The sequence below is a fragment of the Haemaphysalis longicornis genome, unplaced genomic scaffold, assembly GCF_048455015.1.
Source record: "Haemaphysalis longicornis isolate Haplotype H1 unplaced genomic scaffold, Haemaphysalis longicornis Haplotype H1 scaffold_6, whole genome shotgun sequence".
Lineage (NCBI taxonomy): Eukaryota > Metazoa > Arthropoda > Arachnida > Ixodida > Ixodidae > Haemaphysalis > Haemaphysalis longicornis.
The window spans coordinates 62,420,996-62,446,611 of NW_027526407.1; the positions used below are offsets into that span (position 1 = coordinate 62,420,996).

Below are 25,616 nucleotides of genomic sequence, written 5' to 3' on the forward strand. Positions count from 1 at the left end.
TGCGTGGCTAAAAGCCATCGGCTTGTGCGCCAGAGTTAAGTGACTTGCTGTTCGTCCCCGCAAAGCGCGCGCGAGGTGAGTACCGAATTTACGACGGGCAGGAGGCAACCCATCCTCTGTCAATCTTGGTTCAGACTTTCAACGCATGTTGTGACGTTGGGTTCGTTAGAAACGCATCTCTGGATTGTTTTGAATTTGAATAAAATGTATGCGTCAAACCCGGGCATTCGGCTCAGGGCGTTCTCTGCGATTGCACGAAAGAAGTGCCACGGGGCTTCAACTATTTCTTTATGGAACGTACTCAGGTAACAGAATATCCATGTGTTATGGCCGTGTTGCATTCAATACAAACGGTTAAGCGTTTGTTTTACACTTGTTTCGTTTGTCGTAAAATGCCCAAGCACTCCGGCACTCCGCTGGCAGATCAGCCGGCGAGCCGACGCTGAGCAGACGACTCATCTCTTTGCCGTAAGTGCGTGAAAAAGCCGCCCAATAGCAGGATGTCTAGCTCATGACGAACATCTGGGAATCGATGATGTAGACATGTGAAGATGGCGGCGTCCAAAAACACGAAGGGAAGGGTGAAAAAAAAACGACAAACTTTGCAACAAAAGTGTGAGCTTTCCGCTGCGCGTAAAAGAGTAATACTTGGCACAGAGGACGTTGACGGCCCAATTTAACGGTTGCGCTAGTTCATTTAGTGTACTCAAAACGGCTTTCAGGGCCCCTTTAACAGACACTCTTTTGTTCCTTTTTATAGTGAACCGTACAGTACTTTCTAAATGAGAACACTATTCCCACGGTGGAAGAAACAACACAAAGGACGGTATTTTTAGATGCTTGCTGGACATTTCCCGTATTACTATCCTGAAGAAAACCCTATTTCCACTGATGGACACTTTTTCCTAATTTTATAGGAAAGAAAGCCAACTGAATTGTCACTTTTTACATGTTTTCCAACTGATTTTTACCTTAAAGGGATAACTTCAAGGGCATACATCGTACAATATTCGAAGAGTATAAGTGGTTTGGAGATTACCTGCAGATCTTTGTTTTCCCACGGAGTCTGGCAATAGGGGCATGGAAGAGCTCCCTCTTCTAAGTCGTGCGCTCGACTTTGTGCTCCATAACAGGCTGGTTTGGTTGAAATTTCATCTTTATCTTCATCCACCTGAAATACAACAAGAGACAAAGCCAAGTGGCTAACTCTGGGTGCAATAGCAACCGGCCGTACCGTTTCCACTTTCGACGCTTGCGGCGGTGAGCACACTCCGTAACGGTGCACGCAAAATACAGAAAGGTGCATAATACGAATATTTCCAAACCTTTCCTGTGATTCTTCGATTCTCACCTTAGGAAGAATGCCTTGTAGGATTAATGGATCTCAGGCAACTTCATATTTGCGGAGGAGGTTACGGGTGGCCCTAGGAACGCCTCACTGCTTCTGATCGACGTGCGGAGACCGAAAGCTTGCCCACTTTTCGCGACTCTGGTACAACCGCGGTATAACTGCACTAAACCTTCCTTGACGCTAACATGCCGAGTACTAATGGCGGTGTGTAGCAATAACAGCGGTTGAAGCATTTTTAAGTGATGAAGAAAATTTCCTTCAGAGACGCCGTATTGTCTGTTTTACCCCTAGTCGAAAAATTGAATTGTTCTGTGCACTTTGCAGCCTAGAATGGTGTTTTCTATTGCTTCGAGGGGGAATTACAAATTCGTTCATTTATGATACTTAAATCCGCATTAAAAATAAAATCGTGAGAGCCCCAGCGTTCCGTATTTTCTGCAGCCACGTTACCTTACTGGCGATAGATCTTACTTCTAAATTTGAGCTCACTTGCCAATCAGCGTGTCTCACTAAAGCTCGAATAAATAGTCACTATCATTGGAAAAATTAGTGGAGAAGCTCGGAGAACGTAACTACAGGTTGTGAGTGAACTAAAGTTTCGCACTACTGTTTTGTCACACCAATGGCTGCGGAAGCGCGTTCATAATTTTTCCGGCTATGCGGTCACATCGCCACTTCTACCGGGAATTCTTTGTGCATTTAGATTCACAGACGATTTTTAAACTCGTTTTACCGCGATCTCAATTACAATGGCCCCCGTTCCGCCACACCTTACTCCTCAGGACATTTCCCCATTTAACTCTGTTGTAACAGCTTTCAACAGAAACTGTTTCCATTTACACATTCGATAGATGTGCAGAGTCCATCAGCTAATTTTCATCCAAATAATTGGGAAGTATAGTGCTCTCTGGGCTTCGGACGCTGGGGTGTACTAGGAAGTCAGGGATGTCCCTAGTTGCAGGTATTTGCATTCAGCTCTTCTGTATTCTGAAGTATAGCCTTAACCATCTTAGCAGCTTTCGAGCACTTTGACGCTGTTGTTGTTCGACAGAATTTTTGGAATTTTATTACGGCATGAAATGCCTGAACCGCGACTACTCCCAGTGAAGCATGGTTACTCCAACCCATGATATCTTAATCTCGAAAGCGGCATCCACACAGAGGTAGGGAGAATCACCGCTTGTTCGAACTTTCCCTGCCTCACTCCCTCCCGAGTTAGTTCAAGACACCATCCTTACGTACGAAATCATTACTAATTATATTTGCACCTTTATTTTTTCTCTCCCGACAGCCTTTTTGAATTTTCTTTTATTTTATTCCCGCTGCCGTCACGCGCTGCTGCAGGAATGAGCCCTACATTATCAGCCTATCTTACTCAGATCCAAGCAAAAATCACTCCTCTTGGGCGTTCCGTTTAAAACATGCGGTATGGTTGCTATGCCAGAATAGCCAGAGTCTTTACCTGGGAACTTGTGCAGGTTTGCTTGTTTGCTGGGCACTGATCGTCCAGATGCTTGCAGTAATCTTTGGCCACAACACGGTTGGAGCATTTTTTACAGATGACGAGTTTTGGACAGTTATCTGCGTGGTCCTGCGCAGATGAAAGTGCCATCGATTATGACATACAATTGACTCTTTGGGAAAAAAATGGTTCCCGTATGCACATCTCTTCTCAGGACTGAAGTCGTCTGCCGCCACTGCCAGGTAAAAGCCTCTCCTCTTCCCGCTCACCTCATGCTCTGCTAATTCCGTCCCGCTCCACACAATAAATACGATGGAGGTTTCCTTAATTAAGTCAAGTGAAAGTTACGGCGTTTCACTTCTCCTCGCGCGCGATCTACTGGAACCTTTTAATACGTTGCACTTCTTGGAATGCTTCAGCAGGTATAGTGCCGCATGTGTGCGCCATTTCTATTTGTGGGTCAAAATATCTTTTTGAAGACATTTTCTAATTTATATCGCAAAAATCAAGCAGCCCTGTATTGTTACTAAAAAAAACATTCCAGATATCCTTTATTCATTAATGTTTTGCGTCAGACACGCGAAATGTTTTTTTGATCAACAATGTCAAGTACCAACATCATTACAGATAGCAGGAGGAACAGACGGACACAGAGAAATGTAGACAGACAGACAGACAGACAGACAGACAGACAGACAGACAGACAGACAGACAGAGCCAGACAGACAGAGCGAGACAGACAGAGCGAGACAGACAGACAGCCACACACAGACAGACCAAAATTTTCGCATTAATAAGCCCAAGACAGAATAGTGTCTTTAGAAACATATTTGTATATGCACTTTTCTCTTTTGGGTCTAAGCCGGCTCGACATGACATTTACGTACAAAATAACAGGACGCATGAAGCTGGCAAGGCTCTTGAAAATTATTGCTTTCCTATTTATGCCTGATCTCTGCGAACAATTAAAAATGTTTCTAGCTTTGCCCAATGCAAACGTCATGTCACTAAACTCGCACTACATTCAACATTTCTTTCGTTCCATCCATATAGCTTTGGTTTCACATTTTTTTTTAACTTGTCGCATTATATTAAGGGGCTTTTATATAACCAAATAGGTTAGTCCACGTATATAAAAAGGCAAAAAATGGCCTATTTAAAACACCAAAATATATTTATTGATAGTGATGACTGGCTGCCTGTCACGATTTTATACGTCTTGCCGACCGCCTTTCTTGAATCGACTTCTTAGGTGCGAGAACTTCAACCAGACAAATCTATGAAGAACTACATTCAAAGTGTCCATTTGTTGCTTGGGCACAAGCCAATAATTTATTCAGAACGGATTATTGTAAGACGGAATTTTTATATATAAGAGGTTATTTCTTTACATAAGCTCCGTTGCCCTTGTGTAGTAGTGTGCACAGGGGTTGTTTTTTCGACAGTCGGTTGTTGCACACCTTTCGAGAAATTGATTTAGCGAATCCAGGGAAATTATGTTTAGAACCAGGGTTTTTCAGTTTGAGATTCGGTTTATTAGGCATTCCAAAAATTGGCACTGTAAATTATTTCACAAGCCAGGGAGGGTCCCGATGTTAAAACTAGTAACGGTACCCTCCATGAATAACACACGATAAATTAGATCAAGTACCAATACGTGTCAATACATAGCAGGTAGTCATACTTTGTATGGAAAGACTTAAAAAAGCAAATATTTTTTTCACGCACCTTCCGCGGAACCCGGGTACACTTTAATCAATATTGAGAATGCTCTTGAGGAGAAGACATTTATCCCAAAAATCTTCTTTCGCTAAAATCTCCACATTGAGGATTTACACGAGAAACCAGCAGCCTCAGCTGTCAGACACAACGTACTAGCTGCATATGACGAAGTAGTGGCACAAGACGAATGTGAGATTAACCCGTGTACAAAGGCGAATAAAGATCACTACCGAAAGTTAAATAAAATAATCGATGGCTTATAAGCGATAAAATTGATTTGGCGATATCATGAACCGCAAACTTACGCTCATCGTGACAACAAAGAGACGAGGGCTGCGTGCCCTGCTCCGGGAGGCAGAAACTGGCTGTTTCATATCGAGTTTCTGCTTCCGAATATTTCCTCTAACTCCCGGAGAGGGGCACGCAGAGCCAGAGTGCAGGCATTCATCTCCCCTCCAGGACTCTCGGGCTCTTGCCCTAGCAGAGTTATTGAAATTATATCAAATATTGTCCGCGTGCATTTCTCGTGCAATACAATAGGGACTTCGAGCATTGTTGAGGGCGGCGAGCGGAAAATTGAGTTGTGGAGTACAATAAATTTCGAGCAAAAAAAAAAAAAACTCTGCACAGGGTAGATCTCCGAGTAAAAAAAAATTACACGATCTTCCCGTGGGGAACCCTGATGAGGATGCGAAGCATCATGGGGGTTCCGTGTGGTTCCATTGTGTTGCCGTTATGTTGAGTGACCTGGTGTTTAGTAGCGTCAGAAGGAACTCCGCGTCTGGGTTCACACCGGTTGCAAAGGCACGCAAGTACTGTAGTGTTTCGGTTAGTAGGCGGTGGTTCTCGAGGCGCCGAAACTCGTCCATCATGTTCTTGTCGATGTTGTCGTCTCTGTGCTAGAATGGGTAGCCTCCGTCAGTGTTGGTAAGGTAAAGGTTGTTGACGTTGGTGCACCGGCTGAGAGCAACGTACACGCCCTCTTCATCGCAGCTTTGTCTTCATCTTCTTCTTCTTCAGCGGTTTCCCTACAAGAAGATGACGACGGTGGTTGAACGCGAAGCTATCTCGTGATGAATTTTTTGGTTGGCCAATCCCTAGGGGCATCCTGCTACAATCATCATCAGAGGCGCTGCAGACGGGGCACGGACGCGGCACATCCCCCCGAGCAAGAGATGCTTCGCATCTAAACTTCTTCAGCGGTTCCCCTACGGGAAGATGACGACAGTGGTTGAACGCAAAGCTATCTCGTGATGGATTTTTTGATTGGCCAATCCCTAGGGGCATCCTGCCACAATCATCATGAGGGGCGCTGCGGACGGGGCATGGACGTGGGACATCCCCCCAAGCAAGACGTGCTTCGAAACTAAAAAATTGGCTCAGCTTTCACAAGGGGGGCAAGGATGGCGGAGCAGCGTCAGAGACCAAGCTGTTGCATCATCCTCATCAGCGCCGGCCCACTAGGTCCACTGGAGGAGGAAGCCCTCTCCCATTGAACGGCCCACCCCTCCTGTTCCGCGCCGCTCAAGTCCACTCTTTGCGTCGTGAAATTCCGTATCTCCTCCCACTATTTAGTAATTGGCCTTCTTCTAGACCTGTTTCTCGGTGTCCACTCTGTTACACTGAGTTAACTTCGCGCACCTGCCATACCTAATTAATACCGCCCGGCGACTAGGTGGCTTTCGGTGGGCATAGTGGGTTTACCTGTATTGTGTTCGTCTTCCCGCCGGCCGAGCTGACTTGGGCGCGAGGGGCGCGCAGAAAGACCGCGGTAGCTTCTTTGTTATTCACCGCGCTTTTGCATTCACCCAACGAGCGGGTTTGGAGAAGACATATGCAAGTGTGTCGTCACCCACAATACTTAAAAGCGAGGTAAGCTTTTCAACAAGGCCTTCCTTCAGTTCGTTTGGGAAACCGGTGAAGGGGGACCATTGACATTTTAACGACCGCCATTACCGCCATGAGAAAGCCCTAAGCGGACGGTAGCTGCAGGTCAGTGAAGGGGTCAAACTTTGAGACAAACGTAGAAAGGGGGAACCAGACGTTCTGTATGCGACCGTTGGACTGCTCAAAGTTACTGGGCGAAGATTCCGTTCGTCACACGGCTGAAATTGGCGAGTCGTCGGCCGGGATGCGTCAATGGGTAGGCGACCAGGCTTTGTTACGGGCTCCACGTGTTAGCAAAGGAAACGAATTTTGGCGGGGTGGGGCACAATTATAGGCGGCATGGTGTGGACATTGCTTTAAGACAAGGCACTTGACAACCGATGGAGGGTGAAAGGTTTGCTTTTAGTTCGTTGGTTTTTATGTGTTATATTCGTGTTCTGCTGAATACCTCCGGGTTTCTGTATGACTGTGAGAACGGTGGGCTACGTACCTATTTTGAACCCACCTAGATTTGTTTGTCACAGTGACCAATCAGTGGCCTAGAGTGGGCTAATCAATCAGCCATCCTCACTCTCAAATTGTGACGTCCCTGTTGTGGGCGGGGGTTTGTGGGTAAAACCGAAGAGTTTGATGTTTTGAGAGGATTTAACTTCTGTGATTGCACAATGCGAGGTATTTTAGAGCATTTCCCACTGAAAATTGACAGGAATTACCATGACAATTTTTTTAAGAACTCTACTGCCGCAAAGAGCGCCCTGTCTCGCTAAATGTCGGTTGCACCGCTGGGTGAAGCGGTGTTTCACGCAGTTCCTGCTTTTCACATCCCTATGCGCCTGCGGAGGCACTGACCAGAAGCGCCGGCATTTTTTACGCTTCATAATTGTAACGCACCCGCACAAGAAGCACACATTTTAGAGATTATAGACTCCGACGCAACAACTCAGCTATTAGACTCGCCGTAGTGGACGTCTAGGGATAAATTTTGACCCCCTGGTGATCTTTAGCGAGCGGTGAAGTTTCGATGCAAAGATGTTTTCGCTTTTTGCTTGCACCGTAAAAGCGGCCACCGCGGCCGGGAACTGAACCTCCCTCGTTGGGCTGAGCAGCACAACACGTTTGCCACAGAGCCGTCGCCCTGGGGCGCCTCCGCTACAGAACATATCTTTGTCACGTGGAAAGAGGAGTAGCTGCCGAAGAAATGAGCAACCTAATGCTTTTTGAATTATACAAACAAAAGCAGGTGCGCCGGAAAATATTAAAGAATCACCGACAAATTTTGAAGGTTCGGCGTCAGGGGCAAGGAAAGCGTTGATGGTGCCAACAACGGTGTGTTAATACTTTTCGCCTTCAGATATTTTCCCTGTACCATCAATTGCCTAGAAATAGACACGCGAACTTTAAAACAATAAATTTATGAACAGTTAAACTCAATGGAAGCAGCTACAGCCAACAAAACATCTACTGCCAGAGTGATGCGTCTTCAGCACATTCTTGTGCGTCGAATTTGAGACGAGGAAAGCTTTTAGATGCGGCGCATCTCTTGCTCTGAGGCATGTCCCTCCTGCATCGGCGTCGGCGGCGTCCGCAGGCCACCTGCGCATGCGCGACTCTCCTCCGCTCTTCTCTCGGACAGCTGAGCGCAACCCTGTCACACCGTCTCATTATCATGAAAAACAGCTGCGTGCGCGCGCTTCGCTCGCTTCGCTCCGCTCGCGTCGCGCAAGTGTGCGCATGCGCGACTCTCCTCCGCTGTCTCCTCTCCATCAGGCGCTGTGACTATAAAGCGGGTAGCGCGCCGCGGCGGTTCAGTCACTGGTCGGCGACTTTGGCTAGTTTCGGTTTCCGAAATTGTGGCGATCCTTGCGGCACGGTGCTGCGGCGTGGCCGTTCCCTTTCCCTCAGTGTTTCTTTCTTTCCACACCGTCAACGCTTCCGTGCCTCCTCACGCATGCGCAACAGCTCACCGGCGCCAATATTTTTTTTTTCTTTCTCTCGGCGCGCACGGCGGGCCAGTTCGGTACGTGCGTGAGCGAGCCGGCGTGTGAAGGGTTGCGCGGGTTGCCTAAACGCTTCCACGAGCGGAAAGTTTCGCTGCATTATAAAATACATTCGAATGTATTCTAAATATGGGGCAGCGGAGGAAGGAGTGTTACCACTCCTGCGCAGCTCTGTGGTGCAGCAACACAGGGCGGTACAGTTCGACCAAGTTTCTCGCCTTCTCCAAAGACGACAGGTAAGCAAATTAGCTTTGTACAAGTTACAGTGAATTCCTTAAAAGCCGACTGATTGCACTCTTCTGTTTTCAAAATAATTCGCGCATGTAACGTGAAGTTAATGAGACATGTCACTCGTCTTGGAGTGGAAACTAATGTGCAAATATATCCCAGCTGTGCAGGTACGCAAAGTTTTAGTAGAAGTAAACGCGTCTTTGGCACGCACACACTTGCTCGCAAGATCAATTTGTGGTGGCATTGCCGTTTTTTGATGATTGCCTTAGTAACTGCTGGAACGTCGATTCAGTATACTTATCAAGGTATTTTTTGTTGTTTCGTGCAGCAGGTATGAGTCTAGGTTTGGGCCCCAAGTCGAGGATGGTTTGCGACTTCATTGGACGTTTCCTCCGGTGACTCTCCTAAATCTATCCAATGTCATCACGACGCACCTGCTCACAAAGAAGGCAAGCTCAACTGTACGCGCTTCTTGCCTTTCATGGCGTACATACTACCACATCGATTGATGGCGTGGAGGTGCTGCGCCCTAAGCATTTTTTCCTCCCCCGTCTTGCTCCAAAACGTATATTTGCGGCGAAACTACTGCCAAGCGTTGCTTCAGAGCTCCGAAAAATCTGACGTAACTCCGCGGTGTTCAATGCAAGTCGATTTTCACATGAAGCAGTGGAAGGCCAAACCGAAATACATGCGTTGTCTGGAGCCGCCATTGCAAGCGTTTCGCTCATTAAAAAATAAATAAAACCAAGTAGCATTGCCGGCTTTGCTGTTCAATCTAAACCGCGCGCCCGCGCCTTGTCATCTTATCGCGAATGGGTTTGGTGTTCCATAGTTCTAAAGTTAGAATGGTCAATGCCGTATCGGACAGGATGAGATAAGAGGAGCTGCCCAGACACGAGTTAGAGGGTAGCTTGTAACAACCTGGCCGATATCTGCGGCTTAAAATACAGGAAAGCTTTTTTTTCTGGGTGTCTTCTCCCCCCCCCCCCCCCCCCCCCCCCCGCCTTCCCTCCCACCCCCGGTAAGCAGACTGTTAATTCACGCGCCATTAAAAGAAAAGACGGGTGCGTTCGATTTGTGTTGTGTGTTCTACGACGTGCACATGGTTGGGCATTGTTTTCGTACGTAGATATAATCCAGCAAAGAGTATCTACAGTGCGGTCATTGTGTTGCAACAGTTTTTTATGGCTGAATTTTGTTGGTCTGAACATGATTTCTCGGAAGTGTATGCAGGTTAATGGGCGGGTCAACGCTTTCTTTCAGAGTTTGCGTTAACTCGCCCGAAAGGCAGGGCTTGAAGCGTACGTGTGCCATGTGCCTGCTTTCTTTTAACATATAGATTCCCAATTATTGTGTCTCTGAACTGAAACGACTTGTTTTAATGTCTAAAGAACATTCCTGTCTCGAGGTGAGCCCAAGAAAAAAGTATACATTGAGTGGAACTTTCAAGTTCTTTTCTTCTCCCGCCGAGGTGTGCGCGAAAAAAAAATCTGTGTAGGGACTAGAACTTTCGAAGTTCTTCTTTCGTAATCAAGTATTGTGTACCTAAATGTGTATTCATGGCTGTAACTTTTGCGCAACTTTAGACGGAGACCGATACAAAAAGGGACACGAAGACCTGTACCTGTCACCGTGTAAAGTTGCGCAAAAGTTACAGCCATGAATTCAGAATACCAACTAGCCCGCCTAACCGTGTTATTGTAAATGTGTATGTAGCACGTTTTTTCCCTATTGTACAATATTGTATGCCTAAATTTGCATATGTCATATTTTTGCTTAGTCCAATACTGTGTACATAAAATGTATGTGCAATATATTGGTGTAGTACATGTGTTTTCATGACTGCGAATCAAAGACGCCCTCATATGAATTTTGAATAAATGCATAGCAAAAATAATGTTTGCGTAACACTCCAATTATTATCGCCACAAAGACAACAATTCGACACCAGAAAACGTACTATTACCTACATGTTTTCTTCGTTCAATTATTAAACACGTTACTGCACACATAACAAACGACGGGCGGCGGCCATTTCGAGTCATCGGCGCCGCTCGTCCAACTTTCGCGCCTGGTGCCATTGCCGAGCGGCTCATGAGGCAGCGACCGGCGGCAGACGCGAAAGTTGGACGAGCGTCGGTTTCAGGGGCCGGAGCGCGGCGGCACGGCCTGGCTGCCGCGGGATAAATGACGCAAGCAGCGTCCGCGACGTCACCAAACGCCCTTTCCCCCCTCACCACTCGTTGCCATGGCGATTAATGCAACGTTTCTCAGAGGCCACGTACTACTAGGGGAGGATTTGGCGCTGCTGGCGCGAATTACGTGGGACCACGGTGGATGCGAGAGAGGCCGCCCCGTGGTTCAGTCAGCACTCGCTCTCGTTCGACTTCGCGTCACTTTGCTGGACGACTGCGTGCTTGACTCGATTCTTCCGATGAAGACGTGATGGAAGCGACGTTCCCTTCAGCGAGTGGTGTGACACAATCCAATATTAGCGTCACTCCAAACGCTAAAGTAAAATTACGCCCATCTTCCCGCGTATGAGAACACCCGCATGTGATGGAATGCATCATACGCATTCACAACACGTTTCACTCGATTTAGATAATCAACCCAATGAAAACGCCAATTGAACCCCCCGATGCGTGGCATCACATCAGGGTTCCCTCGCGGGAAGATGGGCGTATTCTTTCCCTACATTTTACCCTTTTTAGAAAAAATCAGCTTCCCGTGCCACGTAGATGCGTTATGCTGGGCTCATAAGTTTCAGACCAGAGTAGTTCACCGATTACGAAGGCTTTTTTGCAGCATTTTTCTTTACAAGCTATTTTTCAGGGGTGTGGCTTTTACGTGTTTTCAAGCAAACAAAATAAATAATAATGGGGAACGAAATTCCTGAAAATATTCCCCAGATTTCTCGCGAAAGGCTTTCTCGGCCACAGAACGTCCATGCCTGTCTCACTGTGTGCTTCGGAACATGTTTAGTAGCAAAGATCCGGGCATTTCTTTAAATCAAAATTATCCATCGTTTTTGAACAACGCGGAAAAAAACGTTGACTTATCTTCAATACAACGTGTCATTCATCCCGTCCAAAATGGCGCTTAAAGCAAACCAAAACGTAATACAACGAGCGCAGAGTTGCTTACCGCAACGTCCTCAATTTTCAACAAGGCAAAGCAATTCGGGCATAGGTCAGTATCTTCTGAATCTTGCTCAGTTTTGCCGTGAGGTGCACTGGCTTGCGGTGTAGAACACTGACCGACTTCCGCCTGTCGTTGAAAATAAACAGAAGATGAAAAGTTTATTGGTAGTTCATAAGGTGACAGTGCCTGCGCATAACATATGGTATCAGGGACCGAATTCTACAAAAAAGGGGTATCGTTCTGAAGCAACATGGTAGTGGCATGCAAATGCATGTACGCTTGGGTTGGGGAGTCGCTTTTAGGGGCCGAAAAGTCTTGAAAGCACATTCAACACTTTCCCCTCCCTCCCTCGGCAAGAATGAGCGTCGCTTTGGAGATATCAGCATCCGCGGGGCCGGAGGGTACTCCGTGAGTTTTCTACACTTTTCCGCCCCAAATAGACGCCCGAACGCAAGAATACATGCATTTACATTGCGTTACTGCGTCACTTCCAAACGATTTTCATTTTTTGAAAATTACTCCACAGGGGAACAGATTTCACCAAATACTTCGCTGAAGAAACGATCCATTCAGTGCTAAAAAAAAAGATGATTTGAGAAAATACGTGCCACTGAACTCGAACACGAAACGATCCTATAGGAACTCACTAAAGAAGCAAAATACAAAATGAATCTGCCTCTGAGCTCAAAATGGATGTGAAGGAACACTCGATTTTTTAGATAAGCATTGTTAGCGACAATCCTAACTTCTATCTTTACTTTCAGAACGTGTATGTTAAGTCTACCGTACCCCAACAACCTCTTAGACCCAACAACCCTCTTAGCTGTATATTTTCATCTCAGGAACCCGGGCGACACCTGTGCCATGACGACATACGGTTTTACCCACTATCATCACCCACAAATTTTGTCGGGTAATGTTTACCCACGCAGTCTTTACTACTGGCATTTCTTATGCAACATGTGTGTTTCCTGTGACACAATGAGCACATAAGTACTTCTTCTAGCATGCTACGAGAAGAAAAGCGCGCACGATATCTGCGGCCGCTGGACAGTTACGTGTCCAATACAAGTTCTTGCACGCGCGTTTACTTTAGACTGTGCAATGAGCAAGTCAACGATCTCTCTATTGTCAAACAGCTGTAGTTTCTCAAGTTTGGTGTTAAAGAGGTGGCTGGTACGTGCTTGCGCAAATACGGACGACGCCAATGCGCTCGCAGACGGCGTGCTCTCATGCAATTTGATTGATTGATTGTATGGGTTAACACGTACGCCGACGCAACGGAGCCGATGAGGCGCGCTGTAGTGGAGGGCTCCGGATTAATTTTGACTCCGTGGGCACCAATAACGTGCGCGGAAATCTCGTACACACGGGCGTTTTCGCTTTTCTCCTCCATCAGAAAAGCGGCCGCAGCGGCCGGGAATCGAACCCGCGACCTCATGCAAATTTTATGTATAATTGAGAGTGTTTTAATTGACGCTGCGGCAATGAAGCAAAAATACCGAAACTGTGTCACATGTCCAAAAACAACGTTACGGGTCAACTCACCAGGCCAGTCGGCTTACAGAACTAAACTGTTCTTTACACGACATGTGGCCCCCATTTTGAGATTCAAAATGTTTTATTGCATATCTCCTAGCCCAACTAAAAAATCTTAGATAGCTTCCACTATTCTTTTACCATAACTAGCGTGTCAACGTGGCATAGTGTTTGCAGCCTTGCCCTAATATTTAAAACAGCTCCGGTCCCAGTTACGTTTTCTGGGGTTCTCTTCGTTTTTCCTCGTAAGGATTATTGGTTTTTTGTAAAGTCTGTGCCTAAGTAAATTTAAAAAACAATGGGCGCTAGAAGTCAACAAAAATCATCCTTGATATGTGTATCAGTGCGGAATAGGTCACGTGCTTTTGCGCTTGAACTCTGTCTCAAGTAATCGTGTAAGAAGGTCAACCCGTCCACATCGTGCACAATTCTGAATGGAAAACGGCACATCCACTCGAATTTGACAATTGATCCCGCAGTGCGCTACCTACTGAGTGGGTTTTGCTGAAGGGTGTTTATACACACCTTTACTGCATCACAACATAGCAGGACTCAACTCACTCGGTTAGAGGCCTTCAAAAAAACACGGAAAGCAAGAAACAGAAAAAGGGAGCGGAAGACCAATGACAGATTGATCGTAGGGTTTAACGCGCCGATGCAACGCAGGCGATGAGGCGCGCCGTAGTAGATGGCTCCAGATTAATTTTGGCAAGCTGTGGATCTTTAACGTCCGCCGAAATCTCGTACACACGGGCGTTTTTGCTTTTCGCCTCCATCAGAGGAGCGGCCGCGGTGGCCGGGAATCGAAACCGCGTCCTGGTGCTCAGCAGGGCAACGCCTTAGCCGCTGAGACACCGCGGCGGGTAAGACTAATAATAGGGAGGCGAGACCTGTCTTCACGTTTACCTGGCTTACATATGTTGCTTTCTTTGTTCACTTTTGCGTCAGGCACCATTATGAGCAATATGAAAGGGAACACGGGAATGCGTGGAAAGCAGCCTCGAAACAAACGCACAGCGATACGCGGATGGCGCTGTGACAAACAAAGGGCGAAATGAGGGCGCTCTTCCAGTAACTGTTGGCACTCCCACTACGCTGGAATTTCTCAAAGCAGCAGCTTACGTCATTTCGCTGTAATGTGGTATCGGCCGACAGCCGATAAGACTCACGGCGGGAATGGGGAGCGGGTGTTATAACAGCGTCCCCCTTTCCAATTTGTTTCCGATGGCGGCCTCTGCGTATCACTGATGGGTGAGTGTGAGGGGGTTGTCTACGAATTCCTGTGTTCCCTTTCATATTGGACATAATAGTGCACGACTGCCCAAGCGACGAAAAAAGAAATACTGAAGGCACAGGTGAAGGAGAAGTAATTAGGTTAAGATTCATTAACACCCAATAAAACAAATTGAACCCTCGAACAAATACAACGGCGACGTACACTTTTTAGAACTTCTTGTAACGAGAAAAGAAGCGCGGATAGTCTGGAAAAGTTTCCGTCAGCCGTCGCACGTACATTCATTTTTTTTCTCAGGGTCTATGTCATCAAATCGAAGTGTATTCCAATTCTGTTGATGGCGGGGATGCTGATCGTCGAACTCCGCGTGGCTTGGTTTCTCGGCTTTCTAATTCCTGTCAGTGCCTCCTTTTGCCTTCTGGCGATATCAATGTTTTAGTTCAATGCAAAATTGCAGAATCCCGAAGTGTTTTACGGTATCTCGTATTCGCTGTAATGGCGTCTTTTACGAGGCACCCCAAGAAGAACCTCGTTCTTGGTCGAAGTACGTTTTCGCCATTGAGCATTCAGGTAAAACGAAACTCACCTCAAGAATTCCGGTGGTTTTCTGCGCTTCGGGACACCCATTGCTCGAATGGTCTCGGCGGTATTTGCCTACAACTCTATTGAGCAATTCGCTGCATTTGGTGGAGAACGTCGGGCAATTGCTCACATGCTTCTGTTTGCACGGAAACATTTAAAAATTGAAAAATTAGTACAGTGAGCCTGCCTGTTTTTGTAGAAAAATAACAATGTTTCATTCAAGCGAGTCACTGTGCTGTAAACCATCGTGCCGAAATAGTGTACGAACAGGAAATGTGCCCAGCTTTTATTTACTATTTTATGGAGGTCATTTTCCGGTGTCTCTATCCAAATCTTTGTTGAGAATATTCGTTTGTTTATAAATTACGTAAGACCTGCGTACATTTCTTGATGCAGTGAATTCTTAAAATCCTAGAATTTGAAGGCGGTTTCAGCAAAAACCTAATACTACCTCCTCAATTTTAACCAATCGCTGTAAACATGCATAGCGTTTAGTCAGTGTGATGTGCTTCTTTGTTTTGTTTGGCGTGGTCACTGCAAGTAAGAAGTTAAGAAAACGCGCATCACTAACCACGTCTTCAATAGTTCACCAAAGCGAAGCACGAAATTGATATATACACATTGAATCCACTTGCTTTAATAAGGATTACACAAAAAAATTAATTTTGAAATATTAGGAGCGCAAGTAATCAATTATCTGCGACAGTTGCTTTACAGTACTTAGACCCGATGCTAATACGAGCTACAAAAATAAATAGCAAACGTTGCTACACACAGCTCCCAAATACGCACAGAACAATTTGGTTAGCTCTGTTTATGATTGCGTCATGCACACGGGGCTGCAAAAAGAACCTTGTGATCAAGGTGCAATCTTGCCCGCTTACCAGAAAATATGAGCGGCCTGGTTTGCTGGCAGGGCACTCGTCGCTACGATGTTCTCGGGAATTGCACATCATGATAATGAATGACCTCTGGCATTCCAAGTCCAATATGGGACATATAAATATGTGGCCCTGGAAAAATATGTCAAATTTTCTGTTTTGCAGTATTATCGGTATGTTTTAAACTTAGCAGAATACATATTTTATACAAACAAGTTACAACCCGACAAAAGCTCTGGCCTCTGGTATTGTGAGTAGAAAAAACACTTGCACTATTGCTAAAAGACGACGCCTTTTGTTTCATATATTTCATCAAACTTCACCAGAGGCACATACCAATTCGGTGAACTGGTCCAATGGTATTGTCCCTCCATGCTGCTAATTTGCGAATGCTTTAGCTTTACGTTACATCATTATTCTAAAATTTCCCGGAAGTGCACACTGTTTTTTCAGTAAAGTTTAAAGGCGGATGCATATCAAATTTTTTATGTAAACCCATGTAAACCATTGGCCTATTTTATGGCTACGAAAACGATGCCACAGGTGCGAAACGGGTCTGTAGCTGGTCTGCATACCGTTATTCTCAATAACCGGGTAAGACATATAATAAATGAATTCGTAAGATTTCCCGCAATCATAATAAAGGTGATAAATTCATCACATCTTTTTAATAATTTGGTCACTCCATATTCATTCTCACACGCTTTATTCGACGTTGATTGGCTTGGGTTTATTCCTTGGGTTTATTTTACTACGTTTATTCTTTTTAGGTTGACAATCGTTTGTTGCCTTATATGACGTTGATTGGCTTGGGTTTATTCCTTGCCTTTATTTTACTGCGTTTATTCTTTTTAGGTTGACAATCGTTTGTTGCCTTGTTTAAAGGTTTGTTTATTACTTATTATATTTCATTATTCCTATTGATGAAATGTGCGGGTTATCGCCGAGGGAGCATACAAAATGCCGGGAATTAACGCAAAGAACCAATAAAACAACAAATGACTGCACTTACCCAAATTTTTCATGAAACCTCCTGTAGGCAGAGAATACTAATTAAGTGTTAAAGGAGGCGGGGTACGTTTATGTCTAAGTTGGAATGCAGCCAAGGGCCTCTGGAGTGCGGGACGAACACGCTGTCCAACGCGACGGCGACTCGATGGCTTGACTATGACAGTATACGTGTTGCAGCTTTCGACATTCAAACGTTTCTAGACACAAGTACTAAAGTCTACACGAGTAATTTGATAAAACAACTACAGAAGAATCAATTACGTGCGAGGGAAAGTATGCCTTAGTTATTTGCCCTTTTAGGTCTACGCAATGTAGCGCAAGTGTACCCCCTTCAACCACGAACCACTTGCAAGGTTTCTAACGCCTCAAAAGGAAAAGTTAGGGAAATTTCTGAAAGTAGCAGAGAAAATCGCCACCTTAAAATAAAATGTTTCATAAAGGAGCCAGAAAAGTCGCCTTTTTGAGAAAGGCAATGCTAGTCAGTACTTATTGGTTACATCCGCAGAAGAAATGGAGAAAATATGAGAAGTAGAAAACCACATAACAAATTTTATTCGGTTGCTGCGGTGCGAGAACGCGAAAGAGATTTAGCACTATTTTAGCAACATGATCACAATGTACGCGTTCAAAACTGTCTAAAACATGACCAATTTTCTACTTTACCCATTGTGCAGGCGCGTGGTCATTAGGTTTGTTAATACTAAACGCTTTGGGAGGACGAACAATCGCGGTATACGTGCAATTTATACGGTGAGGACTGTGAAAAACATCTTTTGGGAAAAAAATAGATGGTGTTCTTGAGCTGTCTTCACTACCTTCTCTTTGGAAACATTTTAGCTGAATTGCTTACAAAATTGGGATACTGCATAAAAAATTCGGATACTTACGAAAGATTTTGAGTTCCAGTCGAGCTCACTTTCTTGGCAGTCGTGGAAGACCTTATTGAGGATCAATTCTTTCCACTCAAGAAACAAACCGAGGCAGTACTTCAAGTGTTCCTGTACAGATCGAACAAAGTAAAGAGAAACCACTTACAGGAACGAGGAAGAAAAATACAAACTGGTTCATTAAAAATCTTATACAAATAAAAACGGTAGCGCTTTCATTGCAAAATATAGGACAAATAAGCGAGATAATAACGGAAACAAGAAGCGGTGACGACTCTTCAGCCACTTTCCGTCGACTCTACCACGTCACAAAATGGTGTTCGTGCCATTGGCGCCGCCGAGCTAAAACACCGCCACAAACATTAAACGGGCGATTATAGTGGACCCTCTAGATACGATTGATCGTATGGCTTCGGTGGTAAAGTATGGGCAACAAGTTCCTCGCCTTTCCCTAATTACGTCGCTTGCGCCCATAGCACCTCACTGCAGTAGAAAATTTGAACGTTTTTCAATATTACTTACCTTTTGTATTTAAAGGAACGCTTTCGCTTGGAATGGAGCGGAGTCAGTTAAAAATGCTCGTTTTTTTAGCTAATCAAGATTGTAATATTTCTTGAAGGCCACCATAACGCCGTAGTGGCGTTTTTGTACATAACAGTTACTTTTTAAGCGTTTACGGTGTTTACGTTACTTTTAAGCGTTTACGGTTGCTACAGGATGTAAAATTCTCTATCAATAACTCTGTAAGAGGGATCCCCTCTTTATTCTTTATTCTTTATTCAACATATACCTGCAGCGCCCGAAGGCGTTATAGCAGGGGGGTTACAGGTTCGAAAAAAACAAGTTTTTATTCACAGCAGACACTTGTACATTTGAGAGCCCATTCCACTCATGTATCCTTTTGACAAAAAATGAATTTGCAGAAATTGCAGTCCTGGGACCGTATTCCCTGAGTTTAAAGGAATTATCAATTCGATTTGACAAATAGCAGCCTCAAATAGCAGCTACGCACCCAAAACATTTTATTGTTTGTAGTTGCTTTACCTGAAATACAATGACGCAATCTTCGAGGTCAGATAGGGAAACAACTGCACTTGGTGCACGTAGAATATATATATATATATATATATATATATATATATATATATATATATATATATATATATATATATATATTATAAACATGGCTGCAGGCGTCAAAAATGGCTTCTTGAATTTAAAATAGCCTCTTCCAGAGGCAAAACTCCGTACATGCAGCGAAGCATGCCAGCGAAAGTACCATGATATGCTGGCAGCCAACGAAAGTATGCTTGCAGCACCGCCACAGAAGTTGTTAATGTGGTCACTTGATGTGGATTTAATGTGGGTTTAATGCGAGTGGGTGGTTCGGCATTAATAAATTCATCATTCCGAAATGTGCACAGCCAATAATCTAATGGAGGGACAAAATAGGACCATTTGGTGCATAGGGTAGACTTTGAAAGGCCAAAAGAAGAAAGTTCGGAAAAAACTGGGACTGTCCTTGCCCATGCAATAGATTCGAGTGAGCTATGGATTATGGTGATGGTAATTTATTATGCAAGATAGCGCTTTGCAAATTCAAATCAACAAATCTTCCACCCAGTAATGTAACTGTTTTGTTCCGACTCTGTAAAAATGTACTGGTTGCACGTGTCGTGAAAACGGCATGAACAAATGAAAATAGCGGCTATCAAACCACGTGGTTTCTGTGTTTCTCAGGCAAAAGCAGCTGGCAGAAACAGCTTGTTCCGCACTCGAATATTCCGCCCGTAAAAGAATACTTTGTCGCAACGAGGGGCTCTTCATTCAGTGTTGGCGCACTGTCGATAATTGACATTTCTCTCGTGCTAGTTAGATAGCAGTCCAATTCTTTTGTGAGATCTGCTCTCCATGCAATGGCGGAAAAGATGAACGTGGTAGCCCTAGTAGAGGATTGTAATTTGAATGGGTTCCTGCTAGACACGTGTATTCCTTGAAATTTATTGATTGCTTCCTTCCATCTATTCCAGAGGTGCATATTGATACACAATTATAAGTATCTCCCTCGTGTTCTACATTTGTATTGAACATTTGTTGAAGTGTCATTACAAATATAGCAACAATGCCGGCTTTTCCTTAAAAACACTGCACTTAAGAAATCTGAAGTGGTATGGAAGGAAAGCGCAGAAAGGAATTATATACGTTATTCTTTATGATTTTTGCGATTTTACACAACTCAATAGAGTAGTTTAGTGTAAGCACTGTTGCAGTCCACTGAATAAGCTGCATCCGTGGCCACACCTCAAGCCTGGCAGTGTAGTCGCGGGAGGAGTAAAAACATTTCACTTTTTGCTCTGTGACTTATGAACAGCAACACAGCTCCCACCTGCACAGCACTATAGGCACCTTAAACAAATAAGGTGTGCATATAACCAATAAAAATACGGCGGCAGCAAAGCAATGAGGTACTAAAAAATAGTGTTGGAGTGGCGGACGTTTGCAACAAGGAATGCCGGAAACTCAAAATGAATGTCAGTTACACAACAATATTTAGGAGATCCAAGAATAATTTAGACGCAATGGGGCAGGTTTGATGTTTGAGAAATCCCGTCAAAAATAAACTAGCAAAATTATGGTGAATGAAACAAAGAGATCTAAAGAAGAGCCGCCACAATACAATCTGTTAACTTTCTACCCCGAAACGACAGAATGCTAACGTGACCTTTATGTTTTTGTCTTCATGCAGAGACTGGAAACTGTAGGTGATGTCGAACGGCGTTATAAAAGTATTGCTTTTACCTTTTTTTCATCACTTTTAACAAAAACAGCACAATATAGGCAAAGCAGCCCAGTTGTTGATTGGTCTTCTCTTTCCGGACTTTCATCACCGGCTGGTTGATTGCTTGCTTGAGGTGGTGCTTCAATCTCCTGCAAAATTTTGTTCGGAGAAAATGCGCTTTAATTCGTTCATTTCAAACCTACAGCGACCCTGCCCAAGAGAAGGAGCAATTTAAAAAAGCGAACACAGAACGAACAACCTTTCGTTACCCACCAAAATCCTAACTTTATGTAATTGAATTACAAGGTTAATGCTCTGGCCAGAAAACACAATGCATTTTGCACTAAGCGTCCCGATAAAACTCCGAGCTGTGGCCGGGGGTTCATGTGGTGAAGGCTTTTCAACGAGATTAAGAAATATTTCATGCAAGAGTTGATCACCCAGTAACATCCACATGTGGAGGAAGTTATTTTTTGAAATAAAACATCCAAAAAACTGGGTTGTTGTCTACAGCTTTCAGGAAAGAGGTCAGTTCACTTCTTGATTCTTTATAGAAAAGAAAATAGTGCGAAACAACCGCAGCATACCAAAGCAGAAGCCGTTCGTTTACCTAAAAACACTAAGAGATGCATGTTGGTAACCTCTTGAGGTGGCGACAATTGGGGCTTACGTTTTGTATGAACATAAAAGATGCGATTACATTTAATCGGGAGGTAGAAGTAGATTTTGACGAAACACCTTGATTGTGCGTTGTTCTTGTGAAGTTTAAATATTTCAACCAAGAAAGTAGATTGTTTTTATAGGCATCCCCACAGTCATCGTAATAGTTGTTATCAAGACCTATTAGTACGCTGCCAGTGCTCTTGCTTTGACCTTTACTGAAAACGGTAGACTGTTGGGTTACGTTAGGCTACTGTCTGATTGAGGAATTTTCGCCAGCCATACGAATGTCCTGTTCTAGCTCCTGCTCGAATGTTTATTCTGTCATAAAATTGTTGACTTGGATATTGTAGCGTACAGCAAATGTGTTCTCCGGGTGGTGCGGGTGGTCTTGTAGGTGAATGAAGCACAACAAACCAAAGAGCCACAACGAAGGGCCTAACCTAAAAGCGCTCGAGAACCGAGAGCCAGACACGAGCACACGCGATCCGACGACGATGATTTTGTTTCTTCTTCCTCGTCGTCGATCATTGATGCGTATCCCTACACAACAGTGCCCTTTCTGATAAAATACGTGACAACATTGAGACAGAAGCCAAGTATTCGGAATATGTGTGACGCATAGAATGCAGGTCCTAACTCATTACAAATTGTGGCCTGTATGTTATGAAAAGCCGATAGTCTTGAACCCATGATTGCGTACGAGAGAAACCTACTTTCAAGAAACATGTCTAGGATTTTACCTTGTGGAGGAGCATGCCAAACCTTAAACCAACGACGTCAATCACATTTATGTGCATTAAAAACCTTCTCCGCATACTGCCGAGCGTCGAATTTGCACTACTAAGAATTTTGTGTATAGGACATGTTCTTAGGCTATTTGTAAAGCATTGTGTGGCGACGCTCGTAATCTGGTGCGCGACACTTTCAACGTGGATGTTTGATGCGAAGTCAATACGAAAAGAAAAGGGCACTCCGGCAAAACAACATCACACGAAGAGAAGAAGAAAAGAAAGCACAAACGAAAAATGGCGCAAATAATGCGGCGTTCCCATTGCAGCACTCAAACTTAGAACACGAGCTCGATGAAGGAGTCAGCGAATTAAGTGTTGCCAGGAGCAGCAGCTCGGGAGCTAGGGCGGCCCCGTGGGAGAAAAGAGAAGTGCGGTGGTGGATAGTTGCCGGAAAACAACCTGGTCGCGAATGCGGGACCACATCCCTAATTCCATGTCGCTATCCACAACAAAAACGCAATTCCTCCCTATGCAAGACGGTCGTCGAGTCTCACAAGCCCCGTTGCCAAGGGAGCTGATACCACGAAAGCGACAAGGACCAGACGGACTTCACGGATGAAACGCAGCAATTGGAAGTTACCGATGGTGTCCTTTGCCCTTACTCTGGGAATTCGAATTTTATGCTCTGCTTGATCTGTCCTTTCCTCTGCGCTTTACCGCATTTTGTATCATTATTGCCTCTTGTGCGGGTGTCGGTTTTGTGGGTTTAGGATGATAGAAACAGTTTTTCGCTCATAAACGATCTGGTATTCTTGTTATTGTGAACAAACCTGACATCCTTCCGCTGTCCTTCACTAGTCTTTCCCGGCTATCTGCTGTCCTCACGCTCTCTGGCATTTTCACCCTTATGCCAACATCCTCCCAAATCAGATGAACCACGTTAACCGTGGATGACTTCCCTAACGGTAACTTACCGGCGACTTTTTACTGTGATGCACCACTGACCTACAAGTGATGTAATGATTTCTGTTGACACAGTCGTGAGAATACTAAACCCAGCTTTACGTCACTGTTGGTTTTCGGGAACTGTTCTTGTAACTTTTTGTATTCTTGTAACTTTGTAACTGCTAATGAATCCAACTCCCCCCTCTCACCCGTAACCTCTGGCGTCCCCCAAGGATCCGTTCTTGGCCCACTACTCTTTCTAATTTACATTAACGACTTGCCACATAACATATCTTCTTCTATAAAGCTTTTCGCCGATGATTGTGTTATTTACCGCAAAATTAAAACCCCTTCTGGCCACCTTGCCCTTTAAAGTGACTTTGACAACGTTTCATCTTGGTGCGATACTTGGCTAATGAAGCCTAATGTTACCGAATGCAAGTTTCACGTCGAACATGTAATATTTCTACTAACTACGTACTTAATAATTCCCCCCTTACTAAAGTTAGCTCTTTATAAGTACCTTGGCTTTACAATTTCTGACAACCTTTCCTGGGAGACTCACATTGACCTTATTAAAAACATTGCTAACCGCACTCTTGGTTATTTACGCCGTAACTTCTCCCTCGCCCCGATGCAACTGAAACTTCTCTATAAAACATTAGTGCGACCTGAGCTCAAATATTCATCATCTGTATGTGATTCACGCCTAAACATTCACATCAGTAGCCTCGAAGCAATTCAAAATCACGCAGCTCGCTTCATTTTGCCCAACTATTCCAGTACAGCAAGCGTGACTCATATGAAGTCAACTTTAAATCTACCTAGCCTATCACTTCGCCGCAAAATGTCGCGCCTGTGCCTCTTCCACAAAATGTACCATACCATGCACTCACTGAGTAACTCGCTTTTTTTGCCGCCATCCTACATTTCATGCCGCAGCGATCACCACTTCAAAGTTGCAATTCCAAGCAGCCGTACAAATCTTCATTTTAATTCCCTCGTGCCGACAACAAGCTCTGACTGGAATCCCCTTCCCGCTTCCATCGCATCAATCACTGACCCGGCCAACTTCAAGAGTACCATAAACGCATACCCTTATTAAACATGCTCCATTTGGTTGTTCAGATTGTTATTTCCTTTTTCAACACTCCTCTCTGCAACGCCTAGTGCATTGAGAGTAAATAAATGAAATGAAATGAAATGAAATTCTTGCGTCATTCACCGTGACCCAATGCCCAGTTCACCTATGGTGGGTAAGCACCCATCGGTCACCGCAAGAGGTAACCACAGGTGGGAGCTCGGCCACTTCTAAGAACACCAGTGATCCACCCATTGCCACTTAGTCCTTGAACAGTCTAATAGTGTCCTTGCCCGTGGTGCACACGGGTAATGAATAGGGAAGTATATATATATGCAGTGGCGATGCTTTGCGTATGCAGCAGCTTTGCCTAAAAATATTCAACGTGTGTTTTAAGCGAAAGCATTCTTAGTGGGAGCTTTTTCCGTCCTGCCAAAAGCTACTGGATATCACCACAGACCGTTTGCCGACCGACAAGCTGTAAGATTTCTGGACACCCGGCGCATGCGTGAAACTCGCCTTTCAATGTCTCCAACCGAATAGTTGAAAGCCACGAAAATTGAACGGCTCCAGATGAGACAATACACAAATAGATCATGGAGGAATAGAATCATTCATCACATAACTAACGTATTCGTAAACGTTTAGATCGTTCGTAGAAGCATGCAATTTGTGCCCCAAAACTCGTCGCATGGGTTCGTTCGTCGTTTGTTATTTGGGTTTTGAAGGCTTGACGATCGACTGCAGTCACTTTCAGCAAAGTTTTTGACGCCTTCTTTGGCAGGTTTGATGGTAGGAAGCTTTCGTGCTTGTCCCAACTTTCTTTAGCAAGGGATGGTAAAGTTTTCTAGGACACTTGGGGCAGTTAATATGTTTGTGTAGTGGCATGAGAAGATGTGTTGGCATTTGTGTACTACAAAAGAAAACAAAAATAATTCAAATGCTTGGCATGGTTACTTCAGAGAGCCTGAAGTAAAAGGCGGTCTACACCCAATCAGTGCACTTACCATATTCTCATGCCCCGTACAAAATGATGCTAACTCTGTACTGTTGAGAACTTGTTGGTGGTCACATTCCTTATAGCCCCTCGGATACGCATTCACGTCATTGAACAGTAGACCTCTTCCCTGAAGGAAATAAAAATGGTGCATACTGAAGATTGCAGAAATAAAGCTGCACTCACTAGCATTTTTTGCCGCGTTCATTTAACGCTGGACTGCAATATGTTCGAAATAATGCTCTGAAAAAAATCTTGGAGGAACTGTTTTGATCTAATTACGATGTTGGAAGGAAATGCTGCATACTTTTCTGGCGTTACAAAACTCTATCTATATTAAAAATATGTGCAAGTAAAGACAAAATCGCAATATTTCGTGCGGGGAACGAATGATTTCATACAACGTAGGATGGAAACCGCTACAATTCAGAGCAGCCTGCGCCCAGCAATGTACGTCACTGGCTGATTAGGATTTTATATATAACAAATATT

General features: G+C 44.5%; 1 protein-coding gene across 1 annotated transcript; it reads right to left on the minus strand.

The window, feature by feature from the left end:
* Positions 1 to 791: 791 nt before the first annotated feature.
* LOC144143042 (uncharacterized) lies at positions 792 to 25,215 on the minus strand. The gene is made up of 9 exons (XM_077674863.1): positions 25,135 to 25,215; positions 20,728 to 20,856; positions 17,929 to 18,039; positions 16,034 to 16,162; positions 15,154 to 15,285; positions 11,798 to 11,920; positions 2,814 to 2,942; positions 1,040 to 1,171; positions 792 to 905 (listed from the first exon to the last, which is right to left on the minus strand). Exons 1-9 carry the CDS (start codon positions 25,135 to 25,137, stop codon positions 792 to 794), a joined length of 1,002 nt encoding a protein of 333 aa, XP_077530989.1. The 5' UTR covers positions 25,138 to 25,215.
* Positions 25,216 to 25,616: the final 401 nt, after the last annotated feature.

What these genes read in the sequence shown, in the direction of transcription:
- LOC144143042 (XM_077674863.1), bottom strand. An exon ending in TTAAAAGTGATGAAAAAAAG is followed by an intron (nt 18,040 to 20,727) that starts GTAAAAGCAATA and finishes CGATCTGTACAG; the next exon opens with GAACACTTGAAGTACTGCCT. An exon ending in AAACCTGCACAAGTTCCCAG is followed by an intron (nt 1,172 to 2,813) that starts GTAAAGACTCTG and finishes GTTGTATTTCAG; the next exon opens with GTGGATGAAGATAAAGATGA.